This window comes from Lichenostomus cassidix, chromosome 3 (genome assembly GCF_008360975.1).
Source record: "Lichenostomus cassidix isolate B80296 chromosome 3, HeHo_3.0, whole genome shotgun sequence".
In the NCBI taxonomy this organism is placed as follows: domain Eukaryota; kingdom Metazoa; phylum Chordata; class Aves; order Passeriformes; family Meliphagidae; genus Lichenostomus; species Lichenostomus cassidix.
In genome coordinates, this window is record NC_139483.1 from 63,136,184 (window position 1) to 63,155,160 (window position 18,977).

An 18,977-nucleotide genomic window follows, 5' to 3' on the forward strand; every position below is an offset into this window, starting at 1 on the left:
ATATTCTAACAGGCATTAGAACATCCAGTCTTTCAACAATGTTGTTTCACATCATGTCATAGTGTTCTATTGAGGCCATAAATAAACTGTTTTTCTCTACCTTTTACCCAGAATTCCTTTCCTAAATTAATTGAGTTTTGCTTAACTAACTTTGTCAGCATTGTGTAAATGGGTAATGGCTTTTGGGCTTGTCTTTGAAGGCTTAGGTATGTAATTTGAATATTCAGCCTGTTGTATGCTTAAGGTTTACTGGCATTCGAGATTTTTCATGAGTAGTACAAGTTCACAGGCCTACTTTTGAGTAAGTAAGCTTTGTTTGTGAGACAGATTGGTTTGTTGTTAATTGATCATGAATTGACTAAACATGTCTTAAGTACTTCAGATGATCAGAAAAAGACCTGTTGCTGTCCACAGAGACCACAGCTGTAGAAGAGATGGTTTTCATCCTTGCATTTTAGGGAGGAAAAGGGAGTCTAGCCTTTTATATTCCATCCCTGCATTCACCACACATCAAAGAAAATTTGTACTCTGGCTGCTGGCCCTTGAAGACACCTTTTCGAAATCTGCCTTCCTGAAAGGGGCAGGAGTGAGAAAGGGGAGTCATCTCAACCTTTTTATTTACTCTGATCACTTTGATTTGGGCCAGTGTGTTGCTCTCATATTCCCAAATATGTAATATAATGAATCAAGAAGTTACTCGTAATAGACCTAAAGATAGTTTATTTTGGTGGCTTTTGAGTTCAAAGTCTCACTGTTACTGAAAAGACAATTGTGCACTTACCGAAAGTACTTATTTTGACTGACATTATCATTCAGAAGTGTCAAAAAGACAAACCAATATGCCATATCTATCCAGAATATACTGCATTCCAGACATGATCTTCATTGTAGTGGAAAAACAAATATGGTGCTTCTTACGTGACAATTCTTGAATGATATTCTATTGTATATTATTCCAGTCTACAGCTGGAAATAAAGAAAAAAAGAAAGAACAGTGCAGGGGGGAAAAAAAGCATAAAATACTATTCTTTCAATAAAGCCAGCAAGAACAGTGGGAGATTAGAAAAAACATTTAAAACTTGAAACCCAATTTTCTAAAATGCTTTATAAAACTGTATCATCATTGTTCTCATTGATAATTTATGAAAGAAAAGTAGCAATGTACTTTTCCTGTGTATGGTGTTAGTATGCAGAAGCTTTTTCAAGGTGATTAGTGAAACATTGTGTGCTGGTGCAGGAACAAAAAGTACATACTGTCTCCAGCAGGGTTCTGGAAATGTGGAGCATTTTTCTGAGCCTTTTTGTTTCTCTATTACTTTAAATAGTAATCTCTTCATGCTTATTTAACGTCATCCTTTATTCTATTATTTTCATTGTATTGATTAAAATCCCATTACTGTTAAGAAAAGCTTATTTGACTACTCGATGCCAGGTCCTTTATTATCTGATAATCTGGTTTACTAAATCCGCCAAGGAATATCTTAAATGTGGCCATGAGTATTAGTGCATGAATTGTGATTACGTTTTTTAAGTACTTTTACAAGAAATGTTTGGTACTTCTCATTTTGTGCTCTACTAAGGTAACAAATGTCTTTCAGCCTTTTTCAGCTCTACTGGATTGATAAATAATTGGTAAGAAAACTCGTTTCCTTCTTCAGGATATTTACTATAGTGAGGTGCTGTTGTAGTTTAGTAGTGCAAAAAGATTATGGAACAAAATTATTTTTTCTTTAAAAGTATGAGTCTTGACTAATCTCACTTTCCTGAGTTTTTGAGGTAATGTTTGTCCTTTTTTTCTTCTTCTTTTCTTTATGGTGTATTCAGATTGTCCTGGGTCGCAATTTTTAGTGCATATGTGGGAATTAAGCTGTATTGTGTTGTGTCTTGCCAGCTGAGATAGTCAGCATCATTGTTTTCTTGTAAATAGCTCATCTGTAAGATGAGCAGCAGCTGTGTAAAGGTGTTTGTTGCTTGAAGTTATAATAAGGAGATTATTGATGAAGTTCTGGGTTAGGTGGAACACAGCTAAATAACTGATAGTTGAATCTCTTATCCCAGGAAACATGGTATAGGGTTATTTCCTCAGGTGCAAAAATCAGGTGCATATTAGATCATGTGTCATTTGTTCGTTTGTTGGGTTTCTTTTTCATATGCCTGCTATAGAGTAGGAAATTTTCTTGATCATACCTTAATTAATGAATTTGATCATATATTAGCCATTGGTTGATTTTCTGTGATGACGCAAACAGTGATAGGCTTGATTCATTTATAAATACATGATCCAATAAAATAAGATTTAGTGTTTATTCAACATGGAGCAAAAGCATAACATTTAGAATCAGAAACTGATAAATACCATGTATACCTTCCTCTAGCCTAGTGATATGCCTGAAACTAATGTCATTTGAGAAAAATAGGGATGGCTCTTTATTGTTGAATTGTCTGGATTACACTAAATAAATGTATCTTCCATAAATGTAGAAAGTTGTGGAAAAGTATGTAAAATGCATGTAAGTAGTTCTTTAAAGTATTGACTTCAACTTTATCTTTATATGTTTAGTAGGCACTGAAGCACAAAACCGTGCATAAGCAAATGTGGCGTTTGCTGGGAAAAGAAACGTTTTTTACATTGTATTACTGATTTTTAGAAAGAACCAGCTCTCAGTTCCTGCATTTGAATGGTGTTAATGGAAAAGATTTATGCAGTGATATTGGTGTTTCAGTCGGGGATTCCCTGCATTTGTATTAATTTATTGTCTCTGCAACAGTTTTAATGACAGTTACAGGATTTTAAAGCTCAATCAGTGACTCAGTTGAATTGACCACGAGTTTTTCTATTGGCTGTGGGTAAGGATCAAGGCTTTAGTGATTGGCACTGTGAAAAACAAATGTTTATCTGATCCCAGAAGAAATGGATTTATATGACACAGCAATGTGTGGGCAAAGAGAAACAAGAAGATTGAAGCAGACTGGAAGAAGAGGACATTTATACTTTTCTTAAAGCATTTGTCAAAACAGATTATGTCTTTCACAACACTAGTCTGAAAAAGACTACTTCAGATTTTTTAATCTGGGGAAGCTGTCCCTTTCGGTGGACCAGAATGCCATTTCAGTAGAATTTCATACAGCTGTCACAGCATCTGTGACAGCAGATACTGAAGAGAGGTTTCCCTCAGCAACAGTGGTGTCCCTGTATTGTACATGTTTAGATTGATGCACATATCTGCAAATGCATATGCAAGCATAATTTACAGCATTTGTTAAGTTAATGTTAACATCCAATGAATATCACAGCTGCAAGTCCTGTGACAAGCTGTCCAGTATCTGAAACCACTGTTGATCCAGCAGCTGTATTAGAAGGAGAAATAATTGACTGTCAGTCAGCAAGCCTTTGACGTCGGCTCCTTGCAATGATTGGTAGCTGCAAAACAGCTTGAAACAGACCTGTGCAACTTGTCAGCCTATTATTTTTAATAACAGAGCCTTGCTGTTAGTGTAATGATTTTGATTCTATGATTCAAATATTTAATGGCACCACATGTGGCATCAAGCACAATGAAAGTATGACTAGATGCTTTGAAATACTTTTTAACCTGAATGACTGTGAACCCACATAAAATATTTTCGTGACACAGGAAGCTAATATGAGCTAATTGAGTTCAGAGAAGGAAAAGATTAAATCCACTTTTTAGATTTACTATTGGATGGTAAGGAATGAATGTGAACTGTATAGGCAAGAGTGATAATGAAATATCTTAAATTACTGAGATGGAGATTATGATTATTTACGGTATTGAAAAATTAGTGCTAGAAAGCAGGAAAGTGGAAATTAGTGCCTGAGAAATTACATACAGCTGTCACTTGCCGTCTGTGCTTTGGTGCTTTGAATCTTTAACAATTCTTTTAAGTCTTCATCAGACCAAAAACCAAATACTGGGATTTTGTCTTGTCTGGAAGATCAGTAGTGGCTTTCCTTGGATAAATGACTACAGCTCTTCTGATAGAGAAGCCATTGTTCTCACAATATTTCAGTATACTGGTATCCTTGATTGGGTTGCGAGTATCCTAAGCTGGAATTGGAGGGTGCTGCTGGTGCAGGATCTACATCAGACAAACACAGCTTGCTGCCATCCACTTGAGCATGTGTGGAGACAACTTGATCTCTAGTGACTGGCAGGAAAAGAAGGAATATCTCAAAACAAGGAGACTGACTGGGAGAGCAAGAGGAGAGTTGTGGAGCCAGAAAGGAAGAGAGCAGCCAAAAAAAAAGCTCAACACATTGAGAAGAAAAAAAGAAATAGGGAAGTTCTGGGTCTAACTGCACCCTATTTCTATGTTACCTAGTTACCTCCAAATGCAAACTGCTCAACTCTCATCTCCATAACAAATTATTTTACAGACAAAGGAAATCAATAACATTTCTTTGCACTTAGACAATGCGATTGAAATGGCAAAAGAATAATGTAGCAAAACTTGATCAGTTACTAGTAAAGGAATTCTGATGTGGGATAGAAACCAAATGAAGTCAGAAGTTAATCAGGGTGGAGGGGGTTTATAGCAAATCCTCAGAAAAAAAGGGATAGCTTGGAAAAGTGATGTAGAACTGAGAGCAGAGTCTTACAAAGAGATGTAGTAACTAAAGTATACCGAGAGTGCTGAATGCCATGGCTGCAGTAGCTTTAAGGCAGCAAGCAATCTTAATGTGAAATGTGAAGTTCTGAAATGAGCTTCAAACTTAAGCACTTAGTTTGTCTTTTAGTATTAAAAGGCATGGTAGAGAGGACAAGAACACAGATAAATGGTGGTTCTCATAGACTCTTCCAAAATTCTTACTTATTTTCCTGCCCAGTGAATCTGTTGAGAGGGTGTTTTGGCTTCTCAGAAGCAGGAGTTAGTTTTTTCTTGCTTTGCTTAGGATGTTGTTACTTTGGGTTTGGTTTTGCAAGTTTTCTGACTGTCAGTAACACTGAGTTACACCACTTGCTGTAGCAGGGAATTTCATTCTAATACCACCTTCTTTTACACTGTCTTAACTTATCACATGGATGGCAGAACTCTGAAAATCCATTCATTTCTTTCATTTGCTGTTATTTTCACTTCTCTTTGGGGACCTGATTAAAAGTAGTCCATGCTAGTACTTACTATCTCTAGTGTAGCTCTGCTGTGTTCTATTCCCTCTTGCTTTTTTAACCTTTGCAGTTGATTAATTAAACCTTAGCACATAAAGTAATAGGAAGCATGAATTGTTTCGTTTATTCATTAGTGTGTTGTGAGAGACATGCAGGTCTGTGCTGTGCTCAGATAACTTTTATCAGAAATTATTATGGTAACAAGTACAGTTTTAGTACAGTTTTAGATGGTGACACTGAAAATTACCTTTAAACACTTGACATGTCTCATCGTGGTATTTCAGCTCATGTAATGCCTGACTACTAATTGTCTCTCCCTTTCTCATGCTCCTCCATGTGGGCACGTGAATGTGAGCTTAGTGCTCTGTTGGTTTGCCATGGAGTTCCAGTTCCACAAGCTTTGATGCCCCTTTGGAGCAGCAGTAATGTGAGAAGTGTCATGGAGCAGTCAGCCATAAGGAAAGGGTTGTACAAACCCTGCCTGTAAAATCCTAAAGAAATTCAGCCTTTTTCCACAGAGAAATGCTACAGATGTAAACAAAGCAGCCCAACAGTCTGAATGGACTGTTTTGTAAAAATAAGATGCTCTGATTATTTTAAGCATCAATAGAGACAGTATCACTAGACCCAGAAGCCCAAAAAACATGCATAAGACCACAAAAGAAGTATACAATGGTATCTGGTGGTTTTTGGAGCCCATGGAGGAGGCGATTTATTTTTATTCTCAGCAGCTGTGTGACTTCAAGGCATGCAGTAAAGCATGGTCTTCCCACAGGCAATTTCACTGGCCTTAGCTTATTCTCTGCTGCTCTCCAGAGGCAGATGAGATTGTTTCCTCTTTGTCTTGGCTCTCTCTGGCATTTTTGGTCTCCAGCTGGGTCTTGGCTCCTCCTGCTCCCTGTCTGCTGTTCCCATTCTCTGTAGTGTCCTGTCACTTCAGTGTTGCCCCGGAGCCATCACTGCTCTGACCTAATCATGAGCAGATACATTTCAGCACAGATAATATTTAGTGGGCTTTCATGTAGAATGACTTGGATATGGAGCAAACAGAATTCTCTTGCTTCCCCTGTGTCTGCCACTGCTGACTGATGCTTCTAGGAGGTGGGGAACTGTGGCTAGCACAGGTTTTTCCCATGAGAATTTTTCTTGTGTTTTATAAATAAAGATAAAGTTTGGATGTTATTGGAACAGTGTCCCAGAACTTGGACAGTGCAGGCCTGGCCAATCAGGCCTGGGGGAAGGCTTCTGACTGACCAATCTGGGTGACTTTTGAGAACTCTATATATGTGATGAAATCAAAACAATAAAGGTCATTCCTTCTTGCCACTGAGAACTGGTGTCTTCATTACTCTGCTAGCTGCTCAACAGCGACAGGGAACTGTCCTGGCAGAGGCTATAGCACAGGTTAGTACTGGAAATTTTGTACTTCATCTACCTCCTGCTCACCTTCTGCTTTTACATTAACAGTGCTCTTGAATCCCTGTTGCTGTTCTGTCCAGTTTCTAGAGAAACTGCCTGTTGGGTGGTCACCTCAGTGAAGATCAGTCCACTGGATAACATTTGAACATTTTACCCTTTTGTCTGAAAGTACAATAAAGAGCCAGTGACCATTCTAGGGCAGCTTTAAAGGTCTCTGGGTATGTTACCTTATAAAGATAAAAGGCAGAAATGCTGGGAGGAGGGTAACTTCTCTTCTTGAAAAATGTAACCACAGACAGCGCAACTGATGTACCAAGCATCAGTGCCCTATACTGATGTGTAGAGTCTCTGAGAAACAGCTGTTAATTTTCAAGAATCACTAAACTATTTTGACTGATCCCATCTTCCTAAAATTGTCAAGGGGAGCAAAGAGACTGTTCTTCTCCTGCCCTGTTAACAGATGGACATCTCTGTGATGTTTGGATGGGAAAGTGTGCCACATGCATTGCCTTTGAACAACCTGAGGAGCTTCACAAAGAAAAGAAGGGATCTTGTTGTAAAATCTGTTTCATATTAGCATCTTTTTGGAGCTGTGCTGGTAGTTCCTCAAATGATGAAGTTAGCCACAGCAACCTGATTTTTTACTGTCATTTCCAGACAGATGAGGATGTGTTTGTGTCTCCAGTATAAATGGATGCATCTCCTGCATTGGCATCACTGAAGTGGCCAGGAGATCAGCATACATTAATGCTGACACTGCATATGAATAGGCAAATAGACAAAATTAATGTTCTCTTGAGCCTATACATTTACGTTATCTCACTTGTTGCAGTAAAAAACAGTGTTTTGTCTAACATTACAGCATGGAAATTTTTTTATTCCCTGTTGTACCATAAAATTGAGTAACTACTTTTTTTAGTCTTCCTACTGGCATCGCTGATAGTTCTAATTCACTATCCACCTCCTCCTGCTAAATCAGCATCCCTAGAGATCACCTCTCCAGGTAATAGCTGATATCATTTGGTCATCAGAGAGGGCAGCTCGGCTGAGCAGGAAGCTGCCAGCTGGGCAGGGGTTAGGCAAGGGCAGTGGTTAACACGTTTATTGTCACAGCTGAAAAACTAACCAGGCTGTTAGAATTTGCCTGCATGATCCTCCCGACAAAGAAGAATAAAAGAGATGTCAAAAACTAGCCTGTAGGCTAGCTAGCTGATTTTCAGTTTCTTTTTCAGCTGTCCCCAGCTGTCGAGACAATGAGTGAGAGGTGCTTGACCAGATTATAATCATTTTCCTGTCTCAGAGAAGGGATACTCTGAAAAACGTCAGAGGTCCAGCAGGAGTCTGGATGCCTTGGGTGATTCTGGGACCACTCAGGCCTGCACAAAGTTAATTGCCATTTAGTGTAAGTTGGATGGGAAGATAATCACACTTGATACTGGGGCTAGAAATACACAGTTAGGGTACTAGTCATGTCACAGGTTCCCCAGTTTGACCTTGCCTCCCTCCACAAGATTTATGTGGGAGAGTTGAGTGCCAGTGATGTGTGCAAACATGGGATTCCTGTATCTTTCTTTTACTCTCAAGCAGCAGTAAGGATGATTTGCCATGTATGGGGACAACAAAAACACATTAAATATCTTTGAAGCGTTAACAAATAAATCATCAGTTTCAGTGCTTGTGAAGACAGGGTCTTACACCAAGATCCCATATCTTGTACTTTTGGATGTGGGGGAGGAAGAAGTAAGTTTAAAAAAAACTCTTTTGAGCATGTAATTTATCAAATAGAGCAGTTGAAACTTTAGAGTGTTTGTTGCCTGTGCGCTCCATAGTTGGGTTTGTTTTAATTTTGCTTTAAAATATGAACCTCTAGTTAAAATTTTTCTTAACAGCTTCTTAATAAATCAAATCATACACCATAGTTTATTAGCATTCTTAGTTAGCTGCAGTATTAAAAGGAGAAAGATGTAGCACAGGAGTTTGAACGGAGCCTTTTCTAAAACGTATTAAGAGCAGACCATCCTTTAACTCCCCCTGTGTGGTCTGTGGTATTGGATTTAGCCTCTCAGCAAGTTGTTAGGAAGGAATGAGTGGCTAATGATCAGCATTGCTTTCTGGGAAGAGAAGAAACCTCTCTTCATTTTTTTTGGTGACACATTGACAAATGGTTCCGTTCAGGGCAATCAAAAAAATTATTCTTATGAAAGTATTTTCAGATGTGGCAATCCTAAATAATGCATGAAACTTTAGATTTCCTTTGAAAATGGCCTCTGAGAATCATCTTTTTGGTTGCCATTTGTCTTCATTTGCTAGGGGATCACAGTATCATAGAATGGGTCAGGTTGGAAGGGACCACAGCAAGTCATTTGGTCCAACCTCCCTGCTCAAGCAGGCTTATCCTAGCTCTCTGTACTCTCCTAGAGCTATGCCACTGTAGTGTCCATGAAATATTTTTCCCCTGTATTTGCTTATTTTTATGTTGAGTGCATGTGTGTATTTTTAGAACATATTAATTGTTGGGGTTTGAGTTCAATCATTTGCCTAGGAAGTGCTGAAAGCAATTAGGGGTTTTTTTAGCATTTTGATGTATTTTGTGCCATCTATGGCTCTACAGCAACTTCATCTTTTAAATATGTTTTGTTTAAAAATCACAAATAGGTACAAAGTATGTAAATGAAAAACCTGATGGTTTACTGACCTCTCTTTTTTTGTTCTGAGGAGTTCATTGATTTAATGAGATTAAAATACTATGAAAGACTGGTAGTGGCAGAAAAGAAAAATACTGAAGGCTTTGGCAATGTATAAACTGAAGGTTTTTGCAATATATAAACACTTTATTAGAAATGCTGGAACTGAACACTATGTAGTTATACTGTATTTTTATAAAAGGAAGACATAGGAATTAAGAGCAATTCTGCCAAAATGGACTGTGCCCTTGGGGATTGTTCTTACTGGGTTGAAATGTAGACTCATAGAATGGTTTGGATTGGAACAGACCTTAAAAATCATCTAGTTCCTAAAAAAAACATTAAAGATAAATTGTGAGCTAAGAGAAACCTTTTTTTGTAATTAAAGATTTAAAAATATAACATTCTGAGTGTTTATCTCCAGTCCTCTTCTTTTGTTATGTGTATTAGCCTTTAGAGAGTTAAAAAATCCATTTGGTACATGTGAAGGTAATTGAAATTTTGAGATTTGGGCACCTGGCAAGGGGTAACTGTAGGAGACTGGTCTCCCTGGGTTTACTCTGTAACAAGAAAGACTCCATCTTCAGTTTAATCTCCTCTGTGAAGTGATTTAATTCTGTTATCTCCCTGTACTGATTGTCAGGGGAGCCCCGAAGAGATTAATTTCTGTGAGTACCCTTGCTGGAGTTGCAATGCTCTCACATTTCCCCACCTTCTCTTGTGGTCAGACCTGTAGCTGGCACACAGCATCTGCCTGCTCAATTACTGTGTGGGATTTTGGCTGTATCGCCAAGTGGCATGTGGTCATAATCTTAAGGCTAAAACATGGAAAAGCGATCATATTATGCTTTCAGAATTGTCTGGGGACCACAGGCTTCCTTTGGGGAAAAAAAGCAGGGGATGATTTGTGGTTTTCTTTGACAAAAAACCTCTGATAATTCTACATTACTTCTGTTTTCAAGGCACATGTGCTTGGGGGTTGAGACTCAAGGAGAAACGTGAAGTGCATCCTGGGGTGCTGAGAGGGGGAAGAAGGATCAAAAAAGCTGCAGGAAAGTTTGTGTGTCCTTTGCAACACCCTCTATGTTATTTCTTGACCTCTGTTTGGGAATGTCCCTCTCCATCCTGAGTGTCTGAGGAGCAGCTGGTGGCATAGAGTGACATAAGCCAAGTTCTGCTGACTGGGCTGGGCAGGTCTCTGCTCCTGCAGGTTGCTCTTAAAGCAGAATTAAGCCAAACCAATTCCAGTCAGAAGCTGTATTTGCCTGGCAGATCCTCCTTGGCCCCTCAGCAGTGTTGGTAGTACCAGGCACAACCTGCATGCTCCAGTTTGAATCTCAGCTCTGGTGAACTTCAATGGACCTTTCACACTGCCATTTTCTTGTTTCTCTGTTGTATTTTGCATTTTGACCCACAATCACAGTTAGAGTAATTTCTTACAGAAAAAAATCAGCACTGGTAAAGTCCAAATGGGCTGTTGGGAGTTGTTTTCATATTTAATCCTAAAACCTTTCTCAACAGCTGTACTTGGACACTTCACACTGTTGCTGCTGGGTTTCTTTTATTCTGCCCTCTCACCTTTTTTACTGGCTAAGTCTGCTGGACGGTAGTGACTATTCTGTTGTGCTGGTGCATTTTGCAATAAATACTGAAATTCTGACTTCTTGCTCTGCCTCCAGCTTGCAGAGTTATCCTGGCATCCTCCAGGAAGGGTTGGGATATAAAAAACAAGTTGTCTGCAGAGACAAACAGTTCTGCTCACCGATGACAAGAATTTTGATAAGTGTTTTGACCCTTTGAAATATTTTTGCAGTTTCCCTGAGGATTTGCTTTTCCTTTCAGCTGAAAATTAGCTGCTGCTTTATATATATTGGGGATGTGGTATGATTTGTTAAAACTTTTTAAAATATTGTTGTGCCTCTGAATTTCAGTAATTTTTAAAAAAGCAACCTTTGAATATTTATATTTCCTCTGTGGTACACTCTCTTGGTACACTGTCTTGGTACACTCTGTACATTTTAGAAGACTTAGTGATCTCATATTTTCTGTTCTTATGTACAGATAGACCAATAATGGTCTTCTAGAAAAATACTGAGTTGAGTTACCAGCAGCCCAGGTCAACCAGGCTCATGTTTCCCAAGAATGAATGACAGTAGAATTGCAAACACTGGTTTTCAGATTCTGTGGCATTCAGTGTTCAGAAACAAAATTTATAAAATAAGTGAGAAATATTATAAACCAGTGCTGATCCCACTTCTCTGATACAGATCTTCACTTTAAATTTCTCTTACTTCCATAATACTAGTTCTATGTATTCACAGAATACTAGTTCTGTGAGTATATTACAATATGTTACTCACAATATTTTGTGTGTTTTATGCAGTGTAAAATGTATGATTTTAGACACAGTGATTTGAGATAGATTAAAATAGTGTCCTGTAAACTGAAATTATTTTAGTACTTGTCTGGGTCTTCAAAGAAGTTTGAGTAGAGTGTCTCCTTCCCTTTTTCCTTCCTGAAGTGTGCAGTAGTTTTGTTTCTAATTCTGATGTCAGTACCTGACTGACATTTAGTACAGGTTGTAGTATCAACATAGTAAAATTGAAAAATTCAGTGGCAAAGTAAATTACAAAAGGAAAGCAAGACAAAGGAAAACAGCTAATATAAAGAGTATCATACCTGGCTCCCTTTGCTGTACTCCATCTCTTTCTGAAAAGTGCATTTGTCAGCTTACAAGACATTTGTGACATTAAACTATTAAACTGAGAGAAAATAAGATGCAAAGAGTTTTCAGTGCTTTACAGGTTTTGCTTTGATTGGGAGGGAGCAATCTGCACGTAAGTTTGGCACAGTCATAAGCCATCTTTTGAGAATTCCCCAAATGTCCTGATCATTTTTGGGTTCAGATTGCTGCTGTGGTTTCTTGACTTGAGTAATGGGCATCCCCAGAAAAAAAAAGGAAAACCTTTCACCAGAGACTCAGGTTTGCATCTCAAGACTTCAGGAAGACAGTTCATAACTTCATAACTGAAGACTAATGAAAAAACCAGCATTGACTTTATAGCTGAAGAGTAAATAGGTACTTAGCATTGATTTTTTTAACTTTGCAGAAGTTTTTGTTCACCCTGATAATGGTAGTGGTGAAGAGCTTGAAAAATGTCTGAGTTGGGAGCACTGGTTATGTTGTCTCATGCATGAGCAGAAATCAGTATTTTACTATGCCTAGTTATTAAGATTTACTGAGCTATTACATTTATTTATTGCACATTATTTTCTAGGGCACCTCAAGTAATTTATAAATGTACTCATTGTTTATAATCCTTGACACAGATGTCTTTTTCCATTTCCTTTATTCTGTTCAGGTTCTCTCTTTTTTAACTCCTATTTTGTTTAAAAGTATACAATATTTAGGATTGGGGGGGGGAGCTGAAAAAAGACCACCCTCTTCATTTCCTTTTTTTTTTTAAGCTAAGAGACTGTTAAACAAAAGTCAATGCCTACTTTCCCAGTCAAAAATGATCAGAGTGGGAAATCTCTCACATTCTGTATGCTGAAAGCTTTGTTGAGTATCTCCTGGTCTCTGGTGTAATGTCTCTTCAGGAACTCACTGTCTGCATAGTGCACACTGGACTATCACCTTAAAATAAGGATGGAGCTCAGTGGAATCAGGAGCAGAACTGTGGCTGCTCAAGTTAGTGTGAGGGAATATGGAAAACTTACCTGTTCCGTTGCTCCCAAAGATGAAATATATGCTATGAAGATGCTCAGAGGGCTGGAGCACCCCTCCTATGGAGACAGGCTGAGAGAATTGGGGCTGATCAACCTGGAGAAGTCTTTGGAGAGACCTCACAGCAGCCTTCCAGTACCTTGAAGGGTCTGCAAGAGAGCTGAGAGGGACTTTTTACAAAGGCATGTGGTGGTAGGAAAAGGGGGAATGGCTTTAAACTGAAAGATTAGATTTATATTAGATACAAAGGAGAAAACGTTTAATGTGAGGGTGGGGAGACCCTGAATTGGTGCCCAGAGGAGCTGTGGCATGAAGTGTTCAAGGCCAGGTAGGACAGGGCTTCGAGCAACCTGGTCTAGTGAGAGGTGTTCCTGCCCATGGCAGGGGGGTTAGAACCAGATCATTTTTGCTGTCCCTTCCAACCCAAACCATTCTATGATATGAGAGAATATCAGACATCCATAGCTGAAGGTTGTATGAAAAATAGTTAAGGGACTAAAGTGCTAAATCTTGGGTTCTACCACTTATTGAAATGAGCTTGTCAGTTTTGACAGAGCTCACATCTGAGACTAAACCAACACATAGCCTCGTTATTTTGCAGATTTACTAGAAATATGTTGATGCCTTTTTTTTTTTCCAGCTGCACAACTGAAAAAACTTAAAGCTACATTAAATAGTACATAAGATGTAACATAGATGTTTATTTCTACTAATTTTTTTGCATTAAGAGTAAAAAATACAAGTTTATAATCTTCAAACCATCTCAAACAAGAAGAATCTTCCACTTATGGCAAAACACATTGCTGCATGCAGAAAACCTTTTGACAGCTGTGTTTGGAAATTTCTCTGGTTAACAAAACACACTACATCAAAGTGTTCTGGCAGGTTGTATTGGTATCAGCAGACACTGGGGTGGAGTGCAAGTAGGAACTCTATTACATTTTCTGTCAATTCTGGTTGATGCCTTGCTGCAGGAACAGCTCGATGTTTTCACTTTGAGATTGATTGAGAAACTTGATAGAAAAAAGCAAGTGTGCTTTTTCCATTTGCACCATAACATGATAACTTTTCAAAATTCTGGGGTTTTTTTTTTTTCTTCCTGTGAACTTTATGTCAGCTCTTTTAATCTGGGTTATTTGGAAACAAGCTAAAACATTTTCATCTAGAAGTCAGCAGTTAGAATTTGAGATAGTGTGTACCAGAGATGGGTTCTGTTCTTGGGTGAATAACCAGTCTGTAAGTTCTTCAGACTGTAGAGAAGAGGTTTCCAGACATGTTGTCTGCAGTACTCACCTTGATCCTTTTTTCTGTAATATCTGATGCTTTTATGTTACCACTCAGAGAAACTCCATGCCACAGTAGATTGAAGTGCAGACAGTTTGCAAACCACGTGGGGTTTTCTCTTCACTATGTAAAAGTATTTCAATCTTTGTAAGATAGATCTTAAAATGAAATATTTAGATCCTGTAAACCTTGTCTTCTGATTCAGTCACACAAATACCATCTCTAATTTGGACTGTGTGCATCTTTGCAGTACCCTGATTTCATTGTGTCATTTATTTTAGCCTGCAGCTATGAAGATTATTAACAATTTTTGGGTAATTATTTATATCAGTGGACTTCCATGTGTCCCAGCCTCTTGCATCTTTATGGTCAACCAGGGGAGCCTCATCAGATCTCTTTCCTTTTTGCTCTCTTTTTGTAGCCTTTTCTCTGCTTTTAAAGTTTAATTACTTGGTTTTATTTTGTGTGTCTGGCAGAAATCTCAAAATAATATATTGATATAGCCAGTGGGGAAATCGATTTAATGGAGTCCTAATTTCCATGAATTGGTTAAACTTCAGTTATAGATGATCTTTTGAAGAAGAGATTTTAATATATCTGAGAACTTCCATCATGATTTACTGGGTTTTTTGCTGGTTTAGGGTTTTTTGAGTCACATTTTTAGCTTGGGAAGGATATCCTGTTTTCATGGTTGTGTAACTGCTAACTGATGACTGTAGTGGCTGCTTATGTGTAAAAGTAAAATTAAAATTTTATTTGTATATGGATGTGTTTGTGTTTAATGCTGTTTACAACTTGGAAATGAGGAAGACACTGCAGTATCTACCAAGTGTATTTATATGTAACATTGATCCTAATAATATGCCAGTCTAAAATGTCATTATTAACCTAGATGCTCTGGAACATTGGCTAGCTTTTCTTTAACTTCAGGGTTTTTTTCTGAATTTTGCTGCTGGAAATTTCAAGGGGAAAAACAAAACCACCTTTTTGTAATGAAACTTTAGTAGACTTGGCATCCTGAGTCTCAACCAGCATTAGTTTCTAGTGGGGATTTAGCAATGAATGTGCTTTTCTCTATTCTCAACACAAATCCTGAGATTAATTTTGCTGTGAAGTATCTTTAGGTCTTAATTAAAACTGAAGTTACTCATCCTGGTAAGAGTGCCCAGACAGACAATACATACTTATCCTACCCTATTAAATTGTCATGTATTAAGAAGGATATGCTGCATGCAGTACTTTTAACTTAAAGCCTATTCTGTATATATGCATTATTTTAAGTTATTAAACAATTGCACTGTAGACATAAGAGTTAGAATTGGAGATGGTTGTGCTTAGTACAGGGGAAAACAGGTGAAGTATGAGAATCTTTTCTTATATATGCATATATGTAAAGTACATTTTCAATTAATTATCTTCTCATGATAATAGTATAGCTACTGCCTATTATATTTGCATTGCCTTATAGATACTCATGATTATCTTCTGTCTTTCTCTTCCCCCCCCATCTTAGTGGAATTGGTCGAAATTGGCCATGGGCCTCTGGAGGAAGCAGCATTTTGGCAGAATTTGGGACTTTGCATCTGGAGTTTGTACATTTGAGCCACCTGTCTGGAAACCCTGTCTTTGCTGAAAAGGTTAGACTGCTCAGTCAAAATCATATCGTAAAAGATAAATCACATGTTCAGAGACTTATATGAATGGGAGAGATTTGGATTTTCCTCAGTTGTAAGCATTTGTCACATTTTCCCTGATCACCTTGGCATGTTTTTGTATTAAAAAGTCTAAAATCTCTTCCAAAATTATTCTGATATATCTTCTTATGTATGGCCCCATAAAACATTTAATTTCTGTTTATGTTCTAAATTAGTATCACATTAAACAATCAGACTGTAGAGCTTTCTTCAGTTCTTTACTTAATGGGGTGTAAACAAAACCTAATATTATATTCGGGATAATACTTGATGCCTAGAGAAGGCAAAGTGCCTTGGTAATTTCACCAAGTTTGTTCTTCAAAATGCTATATAATATCACTGCTGTCAGTGAGGTCAGAAAGCCCTTCCATTGCACTGACCTATAAGAAATATGTTTTGAACTCTCTTTAGGGAAAGGAAAAACAAAATCCCATCCTTAGACAAAACAGTTGTTGTGCATACTAATTCTTCCAAAACTTGATAACATTGTCTTCTGGATACTTTTTATTTACATGAGCCTTAGAAAGAACTCCTCCTTCCCTCAATTCCCACCTGAACAATTTTGCTTTGGTTTTTGATATACTAGTACTCAGAAAGTCCTGTTCTTTATAATACACTTTATAATTTATGTTCTTTTTACTTCCTAATTAAAACTTGTTTTAATTACACTTGGTTTGATTTTATATTCTTAGTGCAGCCACCCCATGTTAGCTAAAACTGATATTATCAATTTAATAATCTAATTAACTATGAGACTCCAAACTTTTAACTGTAGGTCTAAAAGCAATAGCCAAATCTAAAATTATTGTTGGATAAGGACTGAGTGGCTTTGCTGCAGTTGTCAGCATTGTCAATTGCAATTGTCAGCATTGGAATAAATTTTGTGAGGCAAACTCCTAGCAATTTTCATGTATTTAAGGATAAGTTTGAGAACAGTTTCTCTTAAATTTGAACTGGGAGGGAGGGGGAGGTGGATGGGGAGGGGGTGGCAGCACTGTGGAATAGCCAGAAACAAATTGACAACGTAAGTTAATTATCTTTTGACATTTATGGTAATTTAATGCATAACATCTGTTCTACCGAGAGACAATGAAAGTGTGTATCTTAAAAATCCTAGCCTATGGTTCCCCTACAGAGTGGCATTGTGCTCTAGCTGCAAGATGCTGGAAATCTGTTTATGTAAGCTGTTCTTAAAACCCCTGAGAAATTGCGATTCCAAAGCCATCCGAAGCAAACCATTCCAGGGCTGGTACACTTGATAAAGAGGAAGAAACACTGGAATAAGCTTTGCATGGGAGTGTTCATAGAAGAACTCATTAATTGGGGTCTAGGACTCATTGCAGCCTACATTTGGGCAATGAGTAGTGTCAAGATGCAGGAGGCAGTTTGTGTACTGCAACAAAAATCCTTCTGCAGCTTGGTAGAAGTTAATTTATCTTCTTTTTCAGCAGCTACTTCTCTGGGTCTCTAGGCGCTCAGAGGTTTATAATGAAGCTGTCAGTACCTTTTTGCTACAATTTCTGGCCTGCAGTGCTCAGGATCCTCATTCTCCCAAGCTGTTACATTTGCTTTTTCTGTGAATCCTAATACTCGGTATAACTCATTTCATGTGCTCTGCAGTGGATTGTGCTGCTGGATGGCTCCAGCTGCAGAGCATCTGGACTGTAATTGTTTCCCCGGGCATCTCATTTGTAGTGAGCTCCTTAGCAGTGCCGGCAGAGCGCTCAGGGCTGCCTGCCTCCCTGCTGCTGGGCAAGCTGGTTGTGTAAAGCTCAGTTCCAGCCCTGCTCTCTCTCCTTTCCAGGCAAAAAACTCCCTTCCAGTTCACTTCCACATCTGAACTAGGTGATAAGCTTAATATTTAATAGCATTTTTGATTTAGGTGGGAAAGGAATGTAATGCTGATGTAGTTGAGCTTAGTTAATGCAAATAGCCTCAGTGAATTTCAGTATCCTGTGCAGAAGGGAGATACTCTGCATGGCAAGCCCTGAACTTTGGAGCTTGCTCCTGTTGTGTTGTTTCATTGCTGGCAGTTGACACAGAAGCTCCAGAGGTTTTCAGGAGCTTGTTTGCATGATGATATCAGCTTTTTCAATTGTGCTTTGATTGCACAGAGGTGTTTGGGTGTGTGTGTCGTATAGATCAGGAGGGGTTATTTTTAGGCATATTTACACTCTTGTATCTTGTGGAGAAAATGGATCAGTGCTCATTGTTTTTGTACCTTCCAATAGGTAATGAATATTCGAAAAGTTCTAAATCGACTGGATAAACCAGAGGGCCTTTACCCCAACTACTTGAATCCCAGCAGTGGCCAGTGGGGCCAGCGTAAGTAGCTCAAGTCTTTGGTACTGTGACCTGTCTGTCAGTCTGCTCTTTGCAGTCGTTAACTTCTTCAGTCACTATTATGTGGTTTTTTTATATACAAAGAATTTTTTAAAGTATAAAAACTGACTTTATAGCTGAGGTTCTATAAAATGTAAAAAATACTACAAATATAAAAATAATAGTCTTATTTGTGGTATTTTAATATACTTTTTCTGAGCTTTTAGTATGGCTTGTGGAAGCAGGGAAATGTATGAATATTTATGACTTCGGAGAGGAATTTGTGGACTACAGAAGTGTCTTATTCAAAAGTCTAAAGTGCTCTCTGAAGTAGCTGTATAAAGAAACATTATCAGCTTCTCTGAATCAAATTCCACATTTTTAGAGTTGTGTGGCTTCATTGTAGGAAAAAAAAGTAATAAGACAAGTCTTTCCAGTCAATACCAGCTATGATTTCTGTTGAAGTTTATTGCCACCAACTGAGGAAGCAAACTGAACAGAAATGTGTCATGACATTAATCCACTTGGAACCATTACTGAAGATACCCAATATAACTCACCTTCCCAGGTGTTCTCATACAATAGTTATGAGGCTCTGGAATCTGATGACCAGAGAAATTGGCTTCTCTTAGCCACAGAAACAGCATTTTGATGCTTCATGATCTTTCTAGTGGCTGAGGCAGTTAGTGGCTCTGCCTTACATGTTTTAAAGCAGTCA

The 18,977-nt window shown here is 38.1% G+C and overlaps 1 protein-coding gene across 1 annotated transcript in view; it reads left to right on the plus strand.

Annotated features, from left to right (window-relative positions):
• Nucleotides 1–18,977, plus strand: part of MAN1A1 (mannosidase alpha class 1A member 1) — a 142,552-nt gene that overhangs the window by 99,550 nt on the left and 24,025 nt on the right. Inside the window, exons 6-7 of the mRNA XM_085056086.1 lie at nucleotides 15,757–15,880; nucleotides 18,169–18,262. Coding sequence (XP_084912212.1) covers nucleotides 15,757–15,880; nucleotides 18,169–18,262 — 218 coding nt within the window. The remainder of the gene's footprint in view (nucleotides 1–15,756; nucleotides 15,881–18,168; nucleotides 18,263–18,977) is intronic.